At 44.0% G+C, this 27,201-nt stretch overlaps 1 protein-coding gene across 2 annotated transcripts in view; it reads right to left on the reverse strand.

Moving 5' to 3' along the window:
* Window positions 1-5,776: 5,776 nt before the first annotated feature.
* LOC136666284 (phosphatidylethanolamine-binding protein 4) overlaps window positions 5,777-27,201 on the reverse strand; it is a 106,754-nt gene continuing 85,329 nt past the window's right edge. Inside the window, exons 5-7 of one of the 2 annotated variants that reach the window (XM_066644383.1) lie at window positions 25,006-25,051; window positions 24,429-24,545; window positions 5,777-6,317 (exon numbers count right to left, since the gene is read on the reverse strand). In XM_066644383.1, the coding sequence (XP_066500480.1) occupies window positions 6,226-6,317; window positions 24,429-24,545; window positions 25,006-25,051 (255 nt within the window). In that variant the 3' untranslated portion in view covers window positions 5,777-6,225. The remainder of the gene's footprint in view (window positions 6,318-24,428; window positions 24,546-25,005; window positions 25,052-27,201) is intronic. The other variant, XM_066644382.1, reaches the window with a different exon arrangement.

Consider the following 27,201-nt stretch of genomic DNA (forward strand, 5'->3'; position numbering starts at 1 on the left):
TGTTGTTGTTGTTGTTGATTTTTATTCCCAAACGCTATGATATCTTCAAACATATTTTCCAGGAAATACTCTGTTAGGAGTTGGGCTTTATCAGGACCAGCTCAAACATGTTTAATAACATTTTATAATGAAATGTTTAAGAGGGAATTATATTGTCTTTTACAGCACTGTCCTTTCTGGGAGAGGGCACTCTTGAGACAAACGTTCTAAACCAAGATTTACACCACAAACATTTCCAAAAAGTCTGGAACATTGCACTGAAGCTCTACTGAGCTATTGTCCCTCAGAGGCTCTGTTTCGTCTGTCTCAGGCAACATTTGTTTACTCTGGAGTTGTCCCTCTTTATTTAAGGGAAGAATCTGATAGCAGGGTTGTAGCTGAGGTCCTATGATCTGCAGGAACCTGTTGTTTACGAAAGTTCACAATGCTTGGCCTGCATGGGCTTGTATACCTCTTTTTTTATTCTGTGAAACAGTCCTGTCATTCAAATTAATGAGGAGGCCCAGGAGCAGCTTTGGCAGGACGGCAGTTAGACCAGCTTGGCAACAAATACTGAAAGCGAGAATGAAGACTCCATTATTTGAATAAAACTTTTTATAGAAAAAAAAAAACAGAGGAAACATAGCTTTTTTTTTTCTTCCACCGCCTGATACTGTGACGTGTGCAGCCGGGTGATCGTGCTGTAATGTTCACTCATGCTCGCTTTACACATGTCCTAAAGGGGGTAGATCCCTTTTATAATGAGTGGGTTATGCACAAAGAGCTTCTACTGCCCAATGACAAGTGTCATCTAGAGGGGTATAAAGCTCCCTAGCATTGGGCTGTGGGACTTTGTTCTCTGAAGTGATGGGCACTGAACCTTTGGGATGGGTTTGAATGGTGTTTATGATCCCGAATTAATCAGCAGGTGACATCATTAACGTCCTTACAGTCAGTGGCAGCAATCACCCAATTAAACTTGCAAAGCTTTCCTAGTAAAATGAGAAGAAACAGCCTCCTGAGCTTTGATTTTAGAAGAAACTTTGGGCAAACAAACGTCTACCTTGTTGTATCTCCAACCTCTTCTCGCAATGCAGCCAAATCTTGGACTTTTTTCAATGACATTTGGTAAAACAACCCAAACCTGTAATTGATTTATTAATTTATTTAACCCTCTTGTGACCGACTGCTGCTCCGGTTTTTCTTATCCTTCTGGAATTGAAATCTTGTTCGTATCTGTGGACATTAGTCGAGTCTGTGATGTTCCTCAGCATTCCTCAAGCGTACATTTTCCCAAGCGATTCAGAAGAGTCAGTCTTGGGCTTGTAGGGGTGATCTGAACACTAGCGCTTACGACCGAGGTTTATTAGGAGTTTGCAGAAGTCGTTGAAAGTGTTAAGGGTTTCTAAGATGAGCTTGTTGCTGAAGGGACAATTCTGAGAAATACAGCACTTACAGTGCAAGTTATTCATTTCCTAGAGGTGTACTTCTGCAGGGACATGTTTCCACATCTCCAAAGTTCAGTCTTAAAAGTTGGTTTGGTTGTATTTTCTGCTTCTTTCAATTCAAGTCAAGGTCACGACCCAAACCAACTCTGTGTGAGCTCTGGGGTGGCCCTCAGTGTCTTTGTATGACATGCGGATGTTGTTTGCTCTATTTTAATTTGCTACTAACAAAGTCTGTACATGCAGCTTCTTGTCTGACTGAATGTTGTGGTTAGAACTGTAATCAACTTCAACAACTGCTCTGACGTGGGCTGACATACGTGTCTGGGACATTAACTTGGGAAATAGTTGTCCACTGCAGAGCTCTGAGTGAATGATTGACGATTTTGGAGGCTGTTTTCTAAACGGCTGCACGTTTCATTTGTTACATCACTGTGCCTATAGGGTTCCCCAGGCTTGCTTTGCATGAAGGGATTCCATGGAAGCACAAGACTGTCACAGATCTAGCGCAGGCTTATTTAACTACATGGCGGAAAAATTCAGAGCCACTGTGGGTATATAATCAAATTAGTTGTGTTTCTTTCCAGGTCCCATTCAGGCCAATTCAAATGACTGTTCCTCGTTCTTCCCTAGGGCGCTGCTTATTCCTAAATGGAAGGTTGATTAACCGCTGGCAAGGGTAATAAAGCGGCTGACCTAGAACACACAACGTCCTGTAACTGATCGTTAATTCATCCCACAAATAAACCCTCCAAAAACAACCTTTATTCACATTACGTTCACAATTATAACATTTGGAAATACAAACGCTATGTTACAAAAGTAGGCGACTGTAGGGTTAGGTGTATTGCCCAAGGACTCTTGGTCCACTCTTGGTGTAGCAGGATATACTTACCAAAGAACAAAGCCTGCAGAGAGGGCTGTACTGTACTATACCCGCCACTGTTGTTGGTCAATCTGCAGTGTTGGATAAAGAGCTAATTGAAAGCTTGGGGAAAAACACAATGGAAATGCTGGCAATTTCAGTAAACAGAAAGTCAAGAAATTCCCTCGTTGTTTCAGTAATAGCTACTGTGCTGAGTACCTTACTGACGCAAGGTGTTCATTTGTGCACACAGCGCACATCCTCTGGACGGATGGAGCCCTTTGAATGAGATTGAGCAGCGTTTGTGAAGCAGATCTAATCATCCATTATCAGTACCTGACTTTCTTAGTATGGAATGCAATCAGATATTCACATCAATGTTTGAGAATCTGGTATAAAGCCTTCTCAGAAGAGCAGAGAATATCTTGGATAAAACGTATGCGAGTCGCCGCTAAGATATATTACATTTCCGTCAGCAAAACAAGCAGTTTTGGAAGCTTTGATAAACGTAATCACAAAAGTGTTACAGAGGCCTTTGGAACGACTGATTTACTAATGACAATAAAAATAAAATCAGGCATGTACACATCACACGTATTAATATCTGTCTATTCTTATCAGAACAGGTCTTCCACTGGAAGAAAATCAAATCAAATGCAAAGTGATCATAGGTCAGTGTTAAGAGATGTCAATGTAGTAAGCCAGTTGGCCTGCAGTTCCACTCATTTGAATAGCCACACACACAAACACACACATGTGTTATTTAACCACGGATCCAACTGTCCACTTTCCATTCCCAAGTTCCTGGTGCCATGATTTCTCCTTTGAGCTTTTCGAGGCACAGTTAATGCAAATGAATCTATAGGATTTTCCAATACCACTGTTCAGATACAAAGACAATGGCAGTTAACAACAATCCACGAGCAGGTAGATCACTTTTAGATAAACAGCATTTTCAAGTTTGGGAATGAAGTGAAAATCAAGTTCCAGTCTTTCTTCAGCACTGGAAAATCTACAAAAGAATAATATATGAAAATCATACTGCCCAGTAAACATTTAGCCGTTGATTCTACGTTGAAATAACGTAATGACTGCCGTCTAATCAACGTTCTCTTAAGGTTGAAAATGAAAGTTGAAAAGACGTCCAAACACAGACATTGAAAAGACGACTATTAGACGTATTTTGGACGTCCATTGACGTTATTAATTGGACCCGAAATAAATTACTTGTATAAAACGCATTTTGGACGTCCACTGACGTAAGACTCTGCTGTTCTCAGAACAACACACAGACCCCTGGTGATCATGAGAGGTGGAAAAAAAACACAAGAAACTTGTACTACCTACCCTTCAGAGGTGTGTAAAACAGCCCCTGCATATATATGAAACCCTGAACCCAAGTCTTTAGAAAAGACTGAGCTGTAATAAACACAGTACACAGTAAGTGCTGAACTCACACTGATAAAACAACGAATTACTGAGGCTTCTGTGTCATTTATACCACTGGAAAAACGAATTAAATAAATGTAGTTTGGTCTCTGATTTTTGCACAGTACTGTGGAGTGTTCGTAGAGCTATCTAACCCATGTTAGATCGTAACGTCCAGTTTCAGAACGGCCTGAGACTCATAAAACATTCTCTTCACTCTGGCGGTAACTCAACTCCTGGATGGTTTGGTGACCCACGGTTGACTCTGAAGTGAGCCAATAGGTCTGATCATAGGATCATTGAGGAGCCTGAGAACAAAGATGGAGAAAGCCAAGTTTGTTTTTGTTGTGTAGCGTTGTTGTGTGAGAGGGAGACGGCTCGAGTCTGAGAACCAAACAAAATGTGAGCCCAGGACAAACTGATCAATTCTCAGAGTTCACAGAGGGGCCACAGAAAGGCTCGCTGAAGACTGGCTTAACCACTAGAGGAACAAAGATCTACTCTACCTTTTCCCCTCTGCTGCGAGAGTGTGGACGGGAGGTGTGTGTGTGATGTATACACCTGTGAGAAATACAGTTTTCTGTAAATATATTTGTGCGTGCATCTGGGGAAGAGGTGGGTCGTGTCTCCAAGACACCGCTCCCATGTCAATCACAAATACTAACCTACATTGATCATAGGCACATCAAAGTTGCTCTTCTGAAGCCAGGCCTGTTTTCAAACATTGTGAGTATTGATACCAAATGCTCCACTGAGACAGAAGAGAAGAATGGAAACCAATAGTTGGTTTCCAACAAAACACTGGCGTGTCCCACTTCCTTAAGTATGGAGAAAAAAACAGGCTTATCTGAGGAGAGAGTGATAACAGAGTTACAGTTCACGAACCCTTCTGATTCTGGTTTCTTTAGTTTTACTATTAAATAAGAATGTTAAAGTACACACTCACTCTGAAAAACAACAGTTCCTTCATCATTAAAGGAAGCTACAAGCACTTTATCTCTAACACAAGTGACTGATTTCTCACACTGAACACTGTAAAGATAAACGGGCCGTTGTTGAAGCATCAGTCTTTGTCTTTTTTGATGTTCTTCACCATTTGGTTTCCTCTCAATGTGGAACATCTGCAAGAACAATGACATAAATGAAAGCGTTTATACAAAATGATGCAATGGCATTTTGTGCTTCATTTCAGTTGTAAAAATAGATGGTCCAGACCCATACCAATCCCTAAACAAAATCTTCCGATATGAAATAGCAGCATACTATCATCTCGCCTGAAAATAGTGCTTCATGCAAATCTGCTGCCTAATAATACACACAGAAGTTGCTGGGGCATGTGAAGACCACAACTGCAGTGGAAACATGGCTGTCACATTCACAAACACAATGCTCCTCTCAGCCATGAAAAACAAAACCCTAGAGTTTAAAAAAAAGTCAAAGCCGTGAACCTGTGCCCCCTCCCCTCCCCCCGAATCGTCACTCGCTCCAGGAGCGTCTGGCCGAAAGTAGCTGTGAGAGTATTTTAGTCGTAGTTCCACTGTGGCTTCCGGCTGTGTTTGTGGTGTTGGTTTCACCCCCTGCTTCCTCTATTGGCCCTGACGTATTTCCTCTCCTGTAAAAACTCTTTCCACACACTCTCTCCATAAGCGTGATAACACACAAGCCACCCTTCATCTTTCTCACCCCCTTTTTTCCCCTCTCCGTCGCTCTGTCCAGCCCGGCTGAAACCCCCAGAACGGACAAAGCCATCTCTTCTGTAGCAGGGTCGACCTCAGGGCAGCAGTGTTTCTGAGTGTGTGCTGCCAGAGGAGCAGGAATGCGATGCTGCAGTGGTAAATGTGAGAGGTGGATTATGTAAGGGCGGCAGAGTAGATTTTAAAACGAGTAGTGGACAGAGCGTGCAATGAATTTAGTCACTGGCAGTGTGTGTGTGTGTGTGTAAGTGTGTGTGCGCATGTGGGACCAGTTTGTAAGCAGGCCAGCCTCAACTACTCACCTCTTACATCATTAATGCATGCAAACAAAACGATAAATATACCACCTCAGACTTCATTATAAATACAGCTTGAGGTTTGGTAGTTTCCTCATTTTATTATTATTTTCCCCAACATGGCTAATAACATTTTAGAGCTGTATTACTCACTCTCAAAGGAAGTGATGAAACCAAAGGCCAAGTTTTGCCAGTGTGCTTTAAATATAGGGCAGGGTAACGTTCTTAAAATCCTTCAACTACACAAATATTTAGTCATAGCCGGAAGCTTGAAATACTCCCTGCTCAAACTGGTGGACAGGATGTACAAGAATATTAACCACTGAGGTAAAACTAATAACATATAACAACGCCAATATACACTTTCGGGCCCTTAGTAGTTCGAAAACACTCTTCTTAATTTAAAGGGTGCAGCATGTAGTTTGAAGTACAGTTACGAAACCAAAACAGAGTCCAGCACTGGAGCAGAAACAAAGGTGGTCAGAGGTGAAAGCTGAAAGCCAGATCGGAGAGGTCATCTAGTCTTTATGGTTTTGAGTAAGGAATTGGAGGGAAGCCACTGGGCCCTCAAGCCCAAACCGCTGCACAAACGCTTGTGGATCCCAGTTCCCTAAAAAGACAAACACAAAGAAATGGGTATTAAATAACTTTAAATAACTGAAATCATTAATGTGAACACCATGGTTTACACAAGGATTAAGATGAAGATATAGAGATATGAAGGGTGTAAAGTGGAGGATTTCAGTACGTCGTAGTGCAGCCTCCACTACAGGACACGAGTATCACACTGATCACCTCTTCATGATTATTTTTTTTAATTATTATTATATTTTCTAATGCTGTCATTTAATTTATTATCATTTTTTTACATATTTGATTAATCTTTGGGCGGCACGGTGGAGCAGCAGGTAGGTGTCGCAGTCACACAGCTCCAGGAGTGTGGTGTGTTCTCTCTGTGTCTGCGTGGGTTTCCTCCGGGTGACTGTCTGTGAGGAGTGTGGTGTGTTCTCCCTGTGTCTGTGTGGGTTTCCTCCGGGTGACTATCTGTGAGGAGTGTGGTGTGTTCTCCCTGTGTCTGTGTGGGTTTCCTCCGGGTGACTGTCTGTGAGGAGTGTGGTGTGTTCTCCTTGTGTCTGCGTGGGATTCCTCCGGGTGCTCTGGTCCAAGCTGTGTGCTGCTCAATTTTCTTTTAAAAGAAAATTCTCATTTAAAGCTGACATTTTAGTCAAAGTTTACACCAGAGACATATTCAAATATCATAAAAATACTCTGAAATGTTATAATAAAGAAAGTTAGTTTTCCTCAAACCTACACATTTATCTCCTTTCCAAAAACCAAGGGAATACTAACATTTTAACTTGTGAGTAATCATCATTAATCACAGAATGTCATTATGATTAATGTTTTTAATCGATTGACTCCACTTGTTCCATTCATTCATCTTTTTTAACCTCTTTATCCTAATTAGTGTTCTGGTTAGTCACAGCCTACTCAGAGTCATTGGGCACAAACCATAGACAGCCACCAAAGAGCAACACACACTCGCCTAGTCCTCAGATCGTTTACTTCATAAAAATAAATGGAAAATTTTAAATATTCCAGTGCAAGTTCTTTAAGTCGACTGATATCTGGATGACAGACGATTAACAGAGTAATACTACATCCAAGTTATTTACATTACCAAAGAGGTGAAGGAGTAGAATACATTTTCATATTTGGGCACAACTGAAAGTGCCATATGTTTTTGAAACCACTCTGACGTCTGTCAGATGGTGTAGATTCCTCAAGAGAGCAGTGATCTACTTCGTATATCATTGACCGGGCCCTGGTCCTTATAGAGAGAAACCACTTGAAGGCTACTGTTATTATGCATACAGTGACCAATACCAAACATTACGAAGATTTCTTTGCATGCTATGGACCATCACAGCCACATTTGAAAACCAGTGTTACCCTATTTATAGTATTAGAAGACCTGTAAGTTTGGACTGGCCTCTAGTCATTGTTGACCATTAAATATTTTATTGTCATTTTCAAAATGTGTTGCTTCCTGATGATGGAATCTTTTGATTTCATGTGTATTGCTGGGCTTCTCTGGACTACAAAACACTGTGATCACATCGTGTCTAAATAAAACACACAGGCTGTTGCAGTGCTGGAGGTGGCAACAGGAGAACGAGGGCTTTTTTGGCAAGACAAGCGGGTAAATACCAGTCACAGCACCGGCTGCTATGACAATATCTGATTCCCATCAACCCGCTCTATTGTGGCTCCCTGCGTTAACACAGAACTACGCTTGGAACCAAGAAGCTCAGTGGCACATACAGGGACATGTAAATAACCCAATATTAACTTCTAGGCGAGTTATGTTTAATGTGACAATCCCCAGCCTTACCCTACATGGCTTTTATTATTCACAGAGAGTTATATTCTGTCCTAAATGTTATCAACAAGTCTGCGTGACCTTCACAAAGCCCTGCATGTGGTTTGAGTGGGCGAAGGGAAGTTCTGGGAAAGTTTTTATGGTAAAGATTTTGGGTTTGTATTGACTTCTAGTGATTGTTAAACCTAGTGGTTTCTAAGAGTACGTCTTCTTCGCTTTAGAAACCAAGCTTTCAACAAACATAAATATTTCTATCAATATCAGACGCACAGTTGGGGGGAAAAACAAGCATCATGTGTTAAAACTATGTAGCGGAAGTGTCACTGTCCTGGAAAAACGATAAAGACGTATTTAAGCTTTTCCATGGTTAGTATTAAATGAATTTTGCCCTTAAAGAAAGCAAAACACATTATTAAGAAGAGGAGTGGTTTAAAAGTGAAATCTCTACTGCCAGTTCACTCACTGTATCTCAAACACACACACACACTCAATTTTAAACATCACATCGGAGACGGAAATGCAACAGTGGTGAAAAGGGAAACCCCGTCAGCTCAAACACAGCACAACCCACCACATCCTGGAATGAACAAGGGTGTCTGTGTGTGTATGTGTGGTTGTCTGTGTATGTTTGCATGCAAATAGGTGTGGGAGAGTGTATAAGTGTGAATTTAAAAGTAGAAATGTCATAGAAACCATTAGTGATAGGCCATTTATGAATAGCACAATTAAGCCACCAGTACAGTTATCACGTCTTTACGAACCTACTACAGAAACACGAGCGGTGAGATACAGAGTGAAGTCCACAGCTGGGGTTTTATGAGAAAAATAAATCAAAAACTAGAGTCTGATTGGTTGAGTTAGAACTCTCTGAATATTACATAAACATGAGTGGACAAAATAATCATGATAAATTACATCAGAACGCGCTCTTCTTATAATAAAAGTACGTAAATACATTACCGAAACTGTACCATTACCGTAAACCACAAAATATATAAATTAAATATAAACTAAAAAAAATAAAAGATATATTAAAGACATTAAATAACGTTATAGTGTTGAGTAACCGAACAGCATCAAGTGACGTAAGTTCATGTCAATATTAGAGATATCCCAGTAAACAAGGAATGTCCCTGGACGTTCAAAATAGGTCTAAAAGTAGTCTGTCTGTCAAGGACATATTTTAAACGTCAATGGACGTCCAAAATCCATCTTAATAAGTTAGTTAAGTGGTGACCAATCGATAACGTCAGTGGACGTCCAAAATGCGTTTTATACAAGTAATTTATTTCGGGACCAATTAATAACGTCAATGGACGTCCAAAATACGTCTAATAGTCGTCTTTTCAATGTCTGTGTTTGGACGTCTTTTCAACTTTCATTTTCAACCTTAAGAGAACGTTGATTAGACGGCAATCATTACCTTATTTCAACGTTGAATCAACGGCTAAATGTTTACTGGGATATCTTTATCTGTAAGGTATTTGAGAAATGTTTTGTAAACTACTGGCAAATGAAAACCAAAGGAACACAAATATTGTAGTTTTGAAACTGACATAAGATTAATTACGTACTCTTTGCAAAACACTGAATATTGCCCCTTAGAGCATTTTTTTTATTAAACTGTGAGTGAATGGGGACCAGTTCTATGTGATGCTCTGCATCTAAAATCTTCACGTACTAAAAATAACGGAAGCAGTACAACTTTAAAAAAATAACACAAAACCCCCGCCCCTCCCCCACAACAAAACAATTAAGAATGTGTCAAAGAGCAAAGAGCCTCTTCAAAAAAAACGAATAAGTACATGTTTTTATTTTTTTAACCAAGCAAGAACAAGCTCTTATTTACAGTGACACTTTACTTGTGCCGTGTTTCAATGGCCGAGCCTTTATCGTCCTCAAATAATTCTAAATTAGAAGTATTTTAACGTGGCGCTAGTGCTTTCCTGGTTCATTTATCTTGTTCCTTTAAGAAAAAGTAACACATTATGATACACATCGCGATGTTATATATTTTGCCTTGTTGCTCACCTTTGTGTGAGAAGTCCTCCAGTGATTAAGTGTGTGAGATGGAGTACAGGGACCTGGCATTACGAGGTCATGTGACCTTTAGGCCTCCAGGGCCGAGAACAGAAGGAGATAATGTCCCGCCTCTGCACATCCCGAACCACACCTGACCCTGCTACAGACAGGGCTCCACACACACACACACCTGGCATATAACTGGTATTCACAATTGCCACCAGATATAAAACAAGCCCAATATATATATATTTCTCTTTGATGCCGAATTTATTAATCAACTACCAGATGAGCTACTATTCAATCCTTTAGCTGTACTTCTGAATCATGATCAATGTGTAAGAACTAAGCTATGCCTCAGTATGTGATGTCAGTTACACACACAGCTAACTCCTTTCAAGCTATTCACATGCCTGATGTTATAGATCTATATTTATAACTCACCCCTGAACTGAATAAAGCGGTTACAGACAATGAACCTGACCTTGGTACTATTTCTTTAAAATGTTAGGAATTAAACCATTTAAACGTGGGCGATATTTAGAGTAATTTGACATTTGTATGTATGTACCAGAGGGTTAAATTTAGCCACTGATGTATGTATAGATGCCTATGAATAAGTACATGAGGACACAGAGGTCAGGAGTCAATGACTGAGGATTCAAAAATGCCCTCGTAGGAAAGCCCCAGTGGTTTGATATGGAAATCATTCATTAGATTTAACCTTGACTCCGGCATCTGATTTGTAGGGGTCTGGTGACACTCACTTGTCACTGACCACAATAACAATTTCATCATGGAGTTTGAGGGGCGGAGTGGCAGCTCACGCCCAGATTTACACACAGCTCTAAAAATAGCGTTGATAGTTTGTGTTTTTGCTAATTTGAGCACGGAGAGACACACTTTCCACTTCCCCGATCTGTCTAGTCATGGAACACAGAGAGATAGGAAGTGGCCAGTGATGTAGCGCTTTCTTCCTCTCTTTGCCACCACTCCGCCCTCCCTTTCTCTCTCTCTTTGTGCAATGCAGGAAATGACATACTTGCCTAGATGACACTATTGCTTTCATGGTACGAGAGGGTTGAGTGAGGTCACAAGCCTCTGAATGTATACGTACATCACAGGGAAAGAGCTTTAATCTAAATGCTTACAATTCAAAGGTCTGATATGTTTTTATTTTTCAAATATAAAAGCAGTTTTGTTAAAGACCACATGCTATTGTGCTTCTTGTGGCCTACAACTTGAAAGCTTCCAATATTCTGTAGAAAACCCAGATTCAATTTCTTTGTTTAGAAATGTCAAAGAACATTTAAGCAGAATAAAACTGAGTGGAGCAGACTTTCTCTTGACTTGCATAAATATTTGAAGTTGAACTGACCATTTCATTTTTTCGTATAGATGTACAACACTATACAACATCAAGGATAATGTTGTGTCATATCAAATCAAATACCTGAATTTATTTTAAACTCCTCCGGGTGACTGTCTGTGAGGAGATTGGTGTGTTCTCCCTGTGTCAGCGTGGGTTTCCTCTGGGTGACTGTCTGTGAGGAGTGTGGTGTGTTCTCCCTGTGTCAGCGTGGGTTTCCTCCGGGTGACTGTCTGTGAGGAGTGTGGTGTGTTCTCCCTGTGTCGGCGTGGGTTTCCTCCGGGTGACTGTCTGTGAGGAGATTGGTGTGTTCTCCCTGTGTCTGCGTGGGTTTCCTCCGGGTGACTGTCTGTGAGGAGTGTGGTGTGTTCTCCCTGTGTCAGCGTGGGTTTCCTCCGGGTGCTCCGGTTTCCTCCCACGGTCCAAAAACACACGTTGGTAGGTGGATTGGTGACTCAAGTGTCCGTAGGTGTGAGTGAATGTGTGTGTGTCGCCCTGTGAAGGACTGGCGCCTCCTCCAGGGTGTATTCCCGCCTTGCGCCCAATGATTCCAGGTAGGCTCTGGACCCACCGGTTACGGTTAATGAATGAATGAATGAATGTAATGATGAAAAAATGAAATACAGATTATTCTGGTTCATTATATTTCAATGTACAATTAAAAATTATTTTAATTCTACATCTAGTGAACAAAACAAATGAATCAATAAAGCAAATGATTTCAAACATTTGATTAAATGTCTGTAAAGGCTGTGTGTGTGTGTGACACTGGAGTGTGGCTCTGTCCACTGTAAATGTGTACATATGCTGTGTAAGTGGGAGTGGGAGTATATGCCAGATCACCTGTTGAATCCTGAAGCACTGCTCTCTCATCCATCTTGTGTGAACATGACCCAGTTTGCACTATCTATGGTAAAGTAACCTTTGTAGGAGGTAGGTGTGTGTGTGTGTGTGTGTTTGTGTGAGAGAAAGCATTCAGGGGTTTTTCAGATGCTAATATAGACCCAGTATGACTCATCAAAACATGGCCGACCAGAGTGGCATGCTGCTCTTGCTGCCTACACTCAGCTCCCATTCACTTCAGTGAACAGCTTCAATGCGATCACAGCTGCCAAAGCAACCAGTGTATATCTACCATATCTATCATATGCATTCATTTAGCAATGATATGGAGAAGAAGTCTGGAGGTAGGCCTTGCATGAGGAGCTTAAAGGGCCAGTATCATTCATTGTCTGTAAGTGCTTATCCAGTTCAGGGTCGCGGTGGGTCCGGCTTTCCCTAGAATCATTGGGCGCAAGGCGGGAACACACCCTGGAGGGGGCTTTTCAACATTCTTTTCAGTCACAAACATATACAGTCCATGTGTGTATACCAGTGGCGGATGCTGGTCTTTCAAGGAGGTGAGGCTCAGTTTCGGCCTACATCATAAAATGTGTCAGTTTATTTATGCGTAAATTCTACCCTCCGTTCCTTTTTAAGAAAATGATCTGTGACCCTGTCGTACCAACAAGGCGTCTTTTCCAGGGACTTGACTAGTGTCCTCTCAATGGCCAGCAGAGCTAGGCTGCTTAAACGGCCTTGGCCCATGTGAAGTGTGTCCGCCTGTGCTCCCACGGATCTTTACACCAAAGGATCGCTGATTGGTTCATTTCGCTGTCAATCAAAAAGGGATTCAGCCTCAGACAGATCATCCAATCATCATGCAGAAGCTGAGCGTCCGGGCCAGCCGAGGCCAGCCCACTGCCCCGTAGACCCCCAGAGACGCTGAGCGTCCGATGGGCGGGACAAAGCCCAGCATTTATCCAATGACTCGTCTCGTTTTGCTGCGCTTCGCTATTGAACTCTGTGGACGCTGTTTAAAGCACCGTGAAGCTGCGGGAACGATTGAGAGGAAAGCCGCGTCTTTACCAGTGATAAGAAGCTGATTCTGAACAAAAGTTGAGCGCGTTGTAGTGCATATTTATTCAATGACATGTACACACAACAGTATATATTTGATCACTTATTTTTTGACATTTTAGGGGAAGCTGAGCTCCCCTTGCAGTCTTAGAGCAATCGCCTCTGGTGTATACTGCTCAAAGCATTATAACTGTAATGTCACAAAAACAAACACATTTGTGTATCATCACAGGTTTAGCCAAAAGACAACTGGGACTGGGGCTGTAGAAAAAAATTGGGAACCACTGCTATGTTGAGTCTGTAGCAGAGTTATTTACTCTGACTATAAGAGGAAAAAGCAAACATATAATTGCAGGCAAAGAATTCATAAAGTGGAAGTAATTTGGCTGAACTTGACTAGTTAATCCCCATTTTATCCCTGACTGCTTTTAGAATGAGTCACATTACAGAGAAGCTAATCAGAACAGAGGACTTTTATGTATGTCAGTCTTAAAGACACAATCATAAAAGCAGCCCATTACATTTCTCAGAGATGCAGAGAGCGTGGGAACCCATCCTGTAAACAGTGTAACTCATTTAGGTACAACAATCTCACACAAACATTAGATGTGGACCCCAAGGAAGCAAAGAAATCCAAGGTCTATGTCGACTCGAACCCTATACATTTCCCACTGCTGATACGCTGTTTTATCCATAGATTTTAAGTAAGTTGAAATGCAACCACAGTTATCTGAACAACAAACAGCCCCAGTAAATCCCCACCTTACGTTCCTCGGCCTCTCACAGAGCTTTCAACCAGGCGGGAGTCTCCGGAACTCTCCCCTTCCCCGACGTACGACAATTAGTCGACAAGAACACAGAAGGAGCGAAGCCACTGAGCACAAGAGCCCCTGGTGGAATATTGGGACGGGGCCGCTGGACCGCGCAGTCGAGCTGGGTTTGGCCCTGGCCAGAGCGCTTTTGATTAATGGCTGAATCAGTGGGTGGGAGGGAGGCTCCGATCTGCCCATTACCACACTGCACTGCTGCTAATGGCTTCAATTACAGCATAGTCCCTGCTGCTGAGCTCGCAGGATCACTTTGCTGTGGATGTGGAGCGGTGCAGGAGTACAAACGGCAAGAACTCAGAGAGAAACTACTGGAACTCGGATGAATTGGAGACAAATTAGCTGCTAGCAAGTTTTTTGGGCAACTGTGTCTTCTAAAGAAGCTGTCCTCAAACTGGGTGGGGGCTTGGGTCTCTTCTAAGAAAACTGTACTGGTTTGAGAAAGATAGATGCTGTACATTTTGAAGTTTGCAGCCATCCAGTGCCTACTCAAGCAGCTGTCTGTAACACCATACAGAGCCGTGCCAGGTCAGCAACAGCTGTGGTAATGCTAGTTTGTTAAGATGATCTAATGGCCTGAGTTTTATTATGACATGATTGAATGTGTTTTGTAAAGACAGGGAGTTTTACGGCTAAATCTTCATGACATACCAACAGAGAAAAGAACCGTGAATCATAAACATTAGCTAAACTGCACTATTCAATATGCTCTATTTCGAGCATTTCATATCCATCTGATATTTGCACAGCTGAAATATCTTTCTCTGTGAATTGCCTTCACTAAGGAATGACTCATTCTGAACTAACAGTAGCTCCCGAACTAATGACGTCTCTGGGTTTGTGTGCTCCTAAAGCGGAAAACTGCTGACTTTGAGATGTGCATGCCTGATTATGGGCTAAACGCGTTCTTTTGAAGTGCTTACACTTCAAAGACCCGCATTATTCCAACACTTGACTCTGACAGCGTCTAACAGCAGCTCAGAGATGCCGTGGGTTCACAAAGTCAATGTACACACTGAGGTATCGCTGCACCCACAGACCAGTATTCTGAATGTGTGTGTTTTAATACGCACAGTTTGTTTTTAACCAAAAACTTTTAGGTGTTTCACTTCCGTCATGAAAGGCATATTCACTTCAGCTCACAGTAGCTTAATTTGAAGGATATCTATGGAGAGAGCACAGACATTTTCATATATATTTTGGATGGATATGATTGATATGGGGCGGCACAGTGGAGCAGCAGGTGGTGTCGCAGTCACACAGCTCCAGTGACCTGGAGGTTGTGGGTTCGATTCCCGCTCCGGGTGACTGTCTGTGAAGAGTGTGGTGTGTTCTCCCTGTGTCTGCATGGGTTTCCTCCGGGTGACTGTCTGTGAGGAGTGTGGTGTGTTCTCCCTGTGTCTGCGTGGGTTTCCTCGGGTGACTGTCTGTGAGGAGTGTGGTGTGTTCTCCCTGTGTCTGCGTGGGTTTCCTCAGGGTGACTGTCTGTGAGGAGTGTGGTGTGTTCTCCCTGTGTCTGCGTGGGTTTCCTCAGGGTGACTGTCTGTGAGGAGTGTGGTGTGTTCTCCCTGTGTCTGCGTGGGTTTCCTCAGGGTGACTGTCTGTGAGGAGTGTGGTGTGTTCTCCCTGTGTCTGCGTGGGTTTCCTCAGGGTGACTGTCTGTGAGGAGTGTGGTGTGTTCTCCCTGTGTCTGCGTGGGTTTCCTCAGGGTGACTGTCTGTGAGGAGTGTGGTGTGTTCTCCCTGTGTCTGTGTGGGTTTCCTCCAGGTGACTGTCTGTGAGGAGTGTGTTGTGTTCTCCCTGTGTCTGCGTGGGTTTCCTCCGGGTGACTGACTGTGAGGAGTGTGGTGTGTTCTTCCTGTGTCTGCGTGGGTTTCCTCCGGGTGACTGACTGTGAGGAGTGTGGTGTGTTCTCCCTGTGTCTGCGTGGGTTTCCTCCGGGTGACTGTCTGTGAGGAGTGTGGTGTGTTCTCCCTGTGTCTGCGTGGGTTTCCTCAGGGTGACTGTCTGTGAGGAGTGTGGTGTGTTCTCCCTGTGTCTGCGTGGGTTTCCTCCGGGTGACTGTCTGTGAGGAGTGTGGTGTGTTCTCCGTGTCTGCGTGGGTTTCCTCCGGGTGACTGTCTGTGAGGAGTGTGGTGTGTTCTCCCTGTGTCTGCGTGGGTTTCCTCAGGGTGACTGTCTGTGAGGAGTGTGGTGTGTTCTCCCTGTGTCTGCGTGGGTTTCCTCCGGGTGCTCTGGTTTCCTCCCACAGTCCAAAAAACACACGTTGGTAGGTGGATTGGCGACTCAAAAGTGTCCGTAGGTGTGTGTGAGTGAATGTGTCTGTGTTGTCCTGTGAAGGACTGGCGCCCCCTCCAGGGTGTATTCCCACATTGCGCCCAATGATTCCAGGTAGGCTCTGGACCCACCGCAACCCTGAACTGGATAAGGGTTACAGATAATGAATGAATGCATGAAATGAATGGCTGTATTCCCATACACCACTACATTACTGGGTGTGAATATACTCAAAGCAACACTAGGCCGTATTTTTTCCTTAAAATTACAGCTAGAAAAATCATTGTGAGGCTCCACTGGGCTGTAATATGGATAATAGGGCCTCCTCTGTAGTTGCTGCTCCAGGCTCAGCACCGCAGAAGCTGCACTATGTAACCTTTGAGGAAAAGTAAATAAACCTTACACCCCCCCCCCACTCCCTGTCGATTTCAGGACAGCACTGTAAAAGTGAATTTTAACTCAAAATACCTAATATTACCTAGTGTTCCTTTAACTATTAAAATGTAAAAACAGTTGGCTCTGGCTGGATTCTATACAGTATATCACCACACCTAGATCATTCTTATACTGAGACGAATCCAGAAACCTTGGTTCTGTGCTTGTAGAGGCCTGTGCAAAACAAAGTAGTTGTGCTCTTGGTTGGCCATGCACATCCGCATGTCAGTTTGCCAAAGTCGAACTTGAATAAATATTATTGCTACCACAATTCTACAGTGTGGAACACTTGATTATGATTTACACTGAAATCTAATTTCACTTGATAAACACATGACTGGGTAATTCTCTGGTCAGTGGGCCATTTCCTCATTCTGTGTATGTATGAATTTTAGCTAAAGGCTTAAATTTGGGGTTTCACATCCTGTGTTTGTTTCTTCTTCAGCCACTAACTGTGTATGGGTGTGTGAGTGTGTACGAGAGAGAGAGAGAGATACAGTGAGAAACAGAGACAGAGGGAGAAAGAGACAAGTTCCAGCTGGCTTTGAAGGGGACGTCAGGACTTCATGCTCATTTCGCCACCTCCGCTCGCCCATGCCCACGGCCTGTGGAACCCCTGGCACTGTGACAGACGCTAACGCACTCGTTATAGAGACAGTATGGAGGAGTGGGGATTCCCCACCAACACGTTCGCTCATGCCCACTGCACACGGCCCGCCTCCATGCCCCCCACTGCCACTTATGTAACCACCAGCTGTCACTGTCCATCCACTGACCCACATTTCACTTCCTACACACACACACACACACACACACACACACACACACTGCCCTGAAGTCTGGGCGCCAGGACTTTACTTCACCTTTCGGCGTCTGTGTGGACGGTGGAAGATCAAAGCTCAGAGAGCGTCAGCGCTGGAGCTGAAATTGAGTTGAGGGGGAAATGAAAATTGACTATTAGGTCCAAACAGACATTATATATACACACGCACACGGACCAGGACATAGACGGAGTGTGTGTTGAACCGAGTGTCAGGGAAGTGGAACATGATCATTAGACGACTCCACACCCACAACTTAGGGCTCCAAACGCTTCAATCAGATCAATTAAACAATTAATGTCAGAGCAACATGAGAGATGCGTGGTTACAGACCACACGCAGATGACACACACCAATCACCATAAATACTCATTATACAGTGACAGGACTTCCACTACTGTGTATGCATTAGCAAAAGCCTGGAAACACTAAACCAATTCTATCATCCTCAATGACAATTCACCTGAAAAAACAAATGCAAGGACGAGGGTGTGCACTTTTACTTGGCGTCCACATAATACTGTACACTCTGTTTATATATATAATATATGTTCTGTATAACACTTACATCAGAAAGTATAAGGCACTCATTCATTCATTATCTGTAACCCTTATCCAGTTCAGGGTCGCGGTGGGTCATGAGTCTACCTGGAATCATTGGGCGCAAGGCGGGAATACACCCTGGAGGGGGCGCCAGTCCTTCACAGGGCAACACACACTCACATATTCACTCACACACTCACACCTACGGACAGTTTTGAGTCGCCAATCCACCTACCAACGTGTGTTTTTGGACTGTGGGAGGAAACCGGAGCACCCGGAGGAAACCCACGCAGACACAGGGAGAACACACCACACTCCTCACAGACAGTCACCCGGAGGAAACCCACACAGACACAGGGAGAACACACCACACTCCTCACAGACAGTCACCGGGAGGAAACTAACGCAGACGCAGGGAGAACACACCACAGTCCTCACAGACAGTCACCCGGAGGAAACCCACGCAGACACAGGGAGAACACACCACACTCCTCAGACAGTCACCCGGAGGAAACCCACACAGACACAGGGAGAACACACCACACTCCTCACAGACAGTCACCCGGAGGAAACCCACACAGACACAGGGAGAACACAGCACACTCCTCACAGACAGTCACCCGGAGGAAACCCACGCAGACAAAGGGAGAACACATCACACTCCTCACAGACAGTCACCCGGAGGAAACCCACGCAGACACAGGGAGAACACATCACACTCCTCACAGACAGTCACCCAGAGGAAACCCACACAGACACAGGGAGAACACACCACAGTCCTCACAGACAGTCACCCGGAGGAAACCCACACAGACACAGGGAGAACACACCACACTCCTCACAGACAGTCACCCGGAGGAAACCCACGCAGACAAAGGGAGAACACACCACACTCCTCACAGACAGTCACCCGGAGGAAACCCACGCAGACAAAGGGAGAACACACCACACTCCTCACAGACAGTCACCTGGAGGAAACCCACACAGACACAGGGAGAACACACCAACTCCTCACAGACAGTCACCCGGAGCAGGAATCGAACCCACAACCTCCAGGTCCCTGGAGACGTGCAACTGCGACACTAACCTGCTGCGAGTATAAGGCACTCTTTTATTGTAAAGATTATCACCTTTTGGACACAGTCTGAAAGGCTTATCTCGTCATATACACTCTATGTAAAATACAAAGAAACAGTGATGTGTCTATATGTGTTTTGGGAATGTCCTACTATGAATAGCTTGTGGTCAAATGTGGCAACTGCAGATTCTACTGCCACGGGCGGTTGACTCGACGCCTCCCCCACCCTGTTCTCCGGAACGATGACTCTCCGCTTTGCTCCACAACATCCCTCTGGCCATGTTTGGAGAAGTAAAGAAAATCAGATACCACATGCCTTCTATATTACTGAACTGACAATCAGTGTTTCCTTCCATTTGTTTAATATCATTTCCAAGGGAACATGGTGCAGCTGACAGTTTCAAAATGTAGGGTACGATGCACATAGACTGTTCAAAAACGATTGTCTTAGTAGTAAACCCTTCTTATGTAGACAGTGGGTATTTTTTTTTTACTTTTTTAAACGATTTAAGAGTGTGTTTTCACATTTATCCAATGATTTATGTCCTTGCTAATTCTTCAGAATAACGTTTTTCAAAGCGTGCGGGAGGCATTCCCTTTCCCGTTTAGTTTGGGATGTGTCTGGTGGGATATCACAGACATCAAATCATTTCCTTCTTTTCAACAATTGAAAAAAATGATCAAATTAAGAATGATTATCTCAGTGGATTAAAAAAAAAGAGTTTAATTGAATTTCCTGGCCAAGTGAGTGAGTGAGGAAGAGGAAGAGTTTGGCATTAGATCTGGGTGTTCACCGTAAAGTCTTAGGTCACCGGTGGGAGGAGGGGGTATTATGGGTTGTTTTTGGAGAAATAAACAAGAAATACATGTTATTTTAGATTTTATAACAATACACAGATTAACCCATTAATGATTACAGAATTAACATATTGTTGTGGACTGAGCTTCATTTTTACAGACGATGGTGGGAATTTTATTTTTGGTGCAAGTGTTCGTATTGGCAATATTTGAACTGGCAAAAATGTTTCAGTGCATGACATGAGAAGCACTTGGAAATCTGCATCTTCACTTTGACAGCACTTTCCCAAAAGGCTCACTAATCTTCAGCTCCCCCTCCCAAAGCAGGAAAACACTAAACAAAAACTTCTGCATCCGCATCTAAAGCCTTCACGATAATTTTGTGGGATTGGCTGCTGACAAATCTGTCAAAACTTCAAACCGAGTGTGAAGTGAGTCTTACTTCAGTGAGTTACAGACTCGACAACATATCTGAACCAGTCACTGGAAGCTGTGCTGAGGAGAGAAGACAGAAGGACACTCCCCTGCCCCGGGCTGAGCCACAGACATCATCCACAAAAGAGGGGGTTTCAGGAGGAGGTAGCGGAGAGCAAATTTAGTCTGGAATCTGCTCTGAGTATACACTATATGATTAGTTTTTATGGGTGGCACGGTGGTGCAGCAGGTTAGTGTCGCAGTCACACAGCTCCAGGGACCTGGAGGTTGTGGGTTTGATTCCCGCTCCGGGTGACTGTCTGTGAAGAGTGTGGTGTGTTCTCCCTGTGTCTGTGTGGGTTTCCTCCGGGTGACTGTCTGTGAGCAGTGTGGTGTGTTCTCCCTGTGTCTGCGTCCCACAGTCCATAAACACACGTTGGTGGGTTGATTGGCGACTCAAAAGTGTCCATAGGTGTGTGTGTTGCCCTGTGTAGCACGGGCGCCCCCTCCAGGGTGTATTCCCGCCTTGCGCCCAATGATTCCAGGTAGGCTCAGGACCCACTGTGACCCTGAATTGGTTTTTACCCCCCACCCCTCCCTCAAATGTAGTCATTGCCAATTTCACCCAGCAGGACTCATACAATCACATGACACTTGGAATGTAAAGGCTACTACAATAGTATGTTAAACCAGCCACTGTTTCTTTTCGAACTGCCATTAACTGGAGCTCAGCAGGACACTAACAGTCTAAATATCTTTTGTGGCAACTAACACATACCTGAATGTCACCTGACACAGAATCAAATCATATTTTTAATATACACCTGTGCAAGTCAGGGAAGAACATGGAAGGTTTTATAAGATGGTTATAATAAAGAAAAGGTTTCATAGGTTTCTCCACAGTGCCGTTTAAATACCATGACTGCGTTAACGCCTCAAAATTTAAATTCTACACTTATTTAATGAAGTATATGTCTTCATTTTGCTCTGAGACTGAAGCACATCAATGTAGTAACTGGTCTAACGCTCATGAGGTAAACCCATTAAAAACAGCAGACAGCGATGTTGCTAAAGTTAATCTTAAAGTAGTTACAACCACTAATAACACTGAATGTCACTAATTCCATTTTTTCATCATCTACTTTTTTCCTGTGGTCCAATACTTTGTGAGTGTTTGTACATATAGTATAACGCACATTAGTCTATCGCTGGAGACTTTTGTTAGATTTCAACTCTGTGTTTATTTCAGTGTGATCAATCAATCAGGTATAAATGCTAAATTATAGTGCAATTATTTATAATAAGTGCTTGGGGGAAATGGCAGTGTCTAGCTCTGTGGTAGTTGGCATTGCATGTTGCATAGTTAATTACATGTTATGTTGAAAAGATATTTTCAGGTCAATTTCAAATAGGTAGCCATGCATGTGTGTGAGCAATGTGCAAATGTGTGACTGTATCATGCTGACGGCAATTTATGTATCTTCAACAGATTAAAATGTCCTCACTCTGTAGGAAAACAAGAGATAAGAGTGCCACCTGATAATATTTGTAGAAGATGTTTTTTTTTTTATTTCAAAACCAGTTCTTCTTGGATATGAGTAGAAGGTTTATTCAGATGTTTTATTTTTAGTAAAACACTAGTTTTAAATGTGTTATTTAGCAATAATATATACGTAAACTTAACATAAACGTACTTTCCATCTATAGTTAAGGTAAGATTTGTATTTGGAATTGTAATATTACATTTTAGTAATTATATTTTTAAAAAATGGGGCGGCACGGTGGTGCAGCAGGTAGGTGTCGCAGTCACACAGCTCAAGGGACCTGGAGGTTGTGGGTTTGATTCCCACTCCGGGTGACTGTCTGTGAGGAGTGTGTTGTGTTCTCCCTGTATCTGCGTGGGTTTCCTCCGAGTGACTGTCTGTGAGGAGTGTGGTATGTTCTCCCTGTGTCCGTGTGGGTTTCCTCCGGGTGAATGTCTGTGAGGAGTGTGGTGTGTTCTCCCTGTGTCTGTGTGGGTTTCCTCTGGGTGACTGTCTGTGAGTAGTGTGGTGTGTTCTCCCTGTGTCCGCATGGGTTTCCTCTGGGTGACTGTCTGCGAGGAGTGTGGTGTGTTCTCTCTGTGTCTGCGTGGGTTTCCTCCAAGTGACTGTCGGTGAGGAGCGTGGTGTGTTCTCCCTGTGTCTGCGTGGGTTTCCTCCGGGTGACTGTCTGTGAGTAGTGTGGTGTATTCTCCCTGTGTCCGCATGGGTTTCCTCTGGGTGACTGTCTGTGAGGAGTGTGGTGTGTTCTCTCTGTGTCTGCGTGGGTTTCCTCCGAGTGACTGTCTGTGAGGAGTGTGGTGTGTTCTCCCTGTGTCTACGTGGGTTTCCTCCGGGTGACTGTCTGTGAGGAGTGTGGTATGTTCTCCCTGTGTCCGCATGGGTTTGCTCCGGGTGACTGTCTGTGAGGAGTGTGGTGTGTTCTCCCTGTGTCTGCGTGGGTTTCCTCCGGGTGACTGTCTGTGAGGAGTGTGTTGTGTTCTCCCTGTATCAGCGTGGGTTTCCTCCGAGTGACTGTCTGTGAGAAGTGTGGTGTGTTCTCACTTTGTCTGTGTGGGTTTCCTCCGGGTGACTGTCTGTGAGGAGTGTGGTATGTTCTCCCTGTGTCCGTGTGGGTTTCCTCCGGGTGAATGTCTGTGAGGAGTGTGGTGTGTTCTCCCTGTGTCTGCGTGGGTTTCCTCTGGGTGACTGTCTGTGAGTAGTGTGGTGTGTTCTCCCTGTGTCCGCATGGGTTTCCTCTGGGTGACTGTCTGCGAGGAGTGTGGTGTGTTCTCTCTGTGTCTGCGTGGGTTTCCTCCGAGTGACTGTCGGTGAGGAGCGTGGTGTGTTCTCCGTGTGTCTGCGTGGGTTTCCTCCGGGTGACTGTCTGTGAGTAGTGTGGTGTGTTCTCCCTGTGTCCGCATGGGTTTCCTCTGGGTGACTGTCTGTGAGGAGTGTGGTGTGTTCTCTCTGTGTCTGCGTGGGTTTCCTCCGAGTGACTGTCGGTGAGGAGTGTGGTGTGTTCTCACTTTGTCTGTGTGGGTTTCCTCCGGGTGACTGTCTGTGAGGAGTGTGGTGTGTTCTTCCTGTGTCCGCGTGGGTTTCCTCCGTGTGAATGTTTGTGAAAAGTGTGGTGTGTTCTACCTGTGTCTGCGTGGGTTTCCTCCGGGTGACTGTCTGTGAGTAGTGTGGTGTGTTCTTCCTGTGTCCGCGTGGGTTTCCTCCGTGTGAATGTTTGTGAAAAGTGTGGTGTGTTCTACCTGTGTCTGCGTGGGTTTCCTCCGGGTGACTGTCTGTGAGTAGTGTGGTGTGTTCTTCCTGTGTCTGTGTGGGTTTCCTCCGGGTGCTCCGGTTTCCTCCCACGGTCCAAAAACACACGTTGGTAGGTGGATTGGCGACTCAAAAAGTGTCCGTAGGTGTGAATGTGTATGTGTCTGTGTTGCTCTGTGAAGGACTGGCGCCCCCTCCAGGGTGTATTCCTGCCTTGCGCCCAGTGATTCCAGGTAGGCTCTGGACCCACTGCGACCCTGAATTGGATAAGCGCTTACAGATAATTAATGAATGAATTTTTAAAAATGTACAATACAAAGTAAATGACAGCATCTCTTTAATTATTTCCAGTTGAATCTGCTGGAGAATACACTAACAACTTTTAAGATTGAATTTCGCAAGTTTGGAAGAATATTCCTCCAGATTTCTATAAATATATGAAAGATACTGTCTCTAAAAGAATGAAAGTTTCAGGGTAATTTTCAGTACAAATGAATCTTATATTATACACTGCTCGTATGAATCTGTATTAAATCAAACCTCTGTGTGTCTGTCTTTTTCTTACCCAGTGAGCTCTTTTCTTGTTCACTAAGTGAGAGGACCTGGTCTGTGGGCTGTTCATACAGAAGGAACTGGTACCGGTGAAACCCAGAGTGCTGAGGCGGCGTGGGACGAACGTACTCTACAAACACGAGAGAAAAAGAAACAGGTTGCTGACTTACAGCTGTGTCACATAACGTTTAGCACAAGAAATGGAAATCTCTTTGTATGGTTTATGCCTCCAAAAATATATAGTGGGATATAGACAACATTAAGCTTATTAAAGGACATTTAAATTTGAATGATCTGTAATAATATAGAACAGATTCTAATATTTCAAACAAACGATACACAGGCGACAGATGTGCTGGGTCTGAGTGCTTCTTTATTTCTTTCTCGCTGTCTATCCATCCGTGCAAAATATTAAGAACAAATAATTACACTCACATCTGTACAAGAGGGATACAGGGATTAAAAATAATATAAAAACAAGTAAATAAACAAATAATAATAATAAAAAAGTTCCAAAGACATGTTCTATAATAAGAGTCCCATGAAACAACCAAGTGAGAAGAGCCTTAACTCCATCCAGTGTCACTCACCAGACAACACAGTGCCTTTAATGTCTCCTGCCCTCAGCTCACTCCCCTGCAGAGAGAGAGAGAGAGAGAGAGAGAGGGAGGGAAAGAGAGCGAGAGAAAGAGAGAGACAGAGAGAGAGAGAGACAGAGAAAGACAGAGAGAGAGAGACAGAGAGAGAAAGAGAAAGAGACAGAGAGAAAGAGACAGAGAGAGAAAGAAAGAGAGACAGAGAGAGAGAAAGAAAGAGAGAGCGACAGAGAGAGAAAGAGCGAGAGAGAGAGAGAAAGAGAGAGCGAGAAAGAGAGAGACAGAGAGCGAGAAAAAGAAACAGAGAGAGACAGACAGACAGAGAGTGAATATTCAGACAGCTATTCTACACAGTTCATTGTGCATAGGGCTCATGTTCTACGGCACTGAATTACAACAATGAGGGCCAGGGGAGCCATTGAAGCGCTCTCTCGCTCTCATTCGTCACTCCAAGGGGCTCAAAAGCTCGGCTTTACAGGAGCTCAGCCTCAGGCTCAAAGTCAGCTCCGTTCTCGCTTCTCCACCAAGCCAGGCTTAAACGTGTCAGCCTGGGCCCGGGCTGGTATCTGCAATATTTAATATCCTGAGACAAAGCCAATTCCCAGGCAAATTAAGTCAGTGATTGGATTTCAGAATGGCAAATTCCCATATTATTAATTGTATATTAACTTCCTGTTGCCTAGGAACAGGGATTTGTGCGGTGCTAAGAGTTGAACATCATTTTTTTTTTACAGTCTCCCCAAAGGGCACTCCTATATTTGTCATGGTTAAACCCATATTCTCTGCAGCTCCTGCACACCAGTGCCTCACTGTAAATAGCCCAGTGGATGTTTGCTTAATGAAACTGATTTCTCAACACGTGGCGTGTAGTAGGCTCAAACCTTTAAGACAAATGCGGTCGGGTGGTTGTTCTCAAAACCCAGTTAAAGCACGAGCTCAAAACCCAGGAACAGAGGGAAGTCCCCTGTGTTAAATACCCTTCGCATGAGTTTTGAAAGTGTCAGTGCTCCATTACGTTCATCAAGCGGGACACTTTCCTGCGGTCCTGGGCTCAGAGCTCAGCAGCACCTCCTACAGGATGAAAGCAACACTGACAACAGATGAGGGGGGGGAAAAGAAAGCATCTGTGGGTGCAGTGTAGCACAACTATCCCTAGCTAAAATCTACCAAAAACATAACAAACAACTGTAAATATTGGGCAACATTGGGCTGTAATTACAATCTATTACCAAACAAAGAATAAAGCTGCCACTTTTCAAAGCACAAGAGCTGATCAATTCACTTGCAAATGTCTCCTAAAAAATCTGATCTTTCAAGAAGAACCACTCTAACGTTCAAATCTGCACTAATTTGATTCACTGAAACAAAAATGACAGCAACTCAGTGTACAGCCTTTTTGTTTTGAAAACACTGCACGTGACTTGCCCTGTGAAGGACTGGCGCCCCCTCCAGGGTGTGTTCCTGCCTTGCGCCCAATGATTCCAGGTAGGCTCTGGACCCACCGCGACCCTGACCTGGATAAGAGTTACAGATAATGAATGAATGAATGAATGAATGCACGTGACTTCAGTGTGATCGGTGTGCACAGTGGACTGCGCTAAAACAATAGCATTGTGATTGCTACTTTAAGGGAAGCTGCAAGTGCAGACAAAAGAGCAGTCGTGTTAAATCCCAGCTGTGGACAGAAGGGAAGGAACAGCTCGCTAAAAAGGGAGTTTAACATCTGGCGAGTGCATAAATATGTATAGACGCCGATGCCTGTCAATGACTTCATTACTTTGCAGGAGTCAGATGTGCTGTAAAGTGGCCTTGAGGCAGACAGCCACGGTGCACAGCCTCTGTCAAAGTTGACGAGCAGCGAAGCATCCGCGCCGCTTCATTTGCAACAATTACACTCCAAAGTACGAGGAAGCTTTATTTAGAAAAGCCGAAGAGTTGCATAGCCTGCGGATTCCGGAGCTGCGTTGCCATGACAACACGTAGTCAACAGTATTTGGAGAGCGAAATGTGCTCTTCGCTTTCCCACTTGGTCTAGCTGCGTTATTCTTACTCACCCCCTTTCACAGAACCATCCGCGCCCTTTTGCACTCGCGTATTTTAACGCTGCACAGCGCAGCAGCGAAAGGGCAGAGCCGAAAGGGTTTGGACAGCGCAGCGCAGGGAAAGAATCACAGTGTAAGGGCAGGAAGC

The sequence above is a fragment of the Hoplias malabaricus genome, chromosome 14 (assembly GCF_029633855.1).
Source record: "Hoplias malabaricus isolate fHopMal1 chromosome 14, fHopMal1.hap1, whole genome shotgun sequence".
Classification (NCBI taxonomy): domain Eukaryota; kingdom Metazoa; phylum Chordata; class Actinopteri; order Characiformes; family Erythrinidae; genus Hoplias; species Hoplias malabaricus.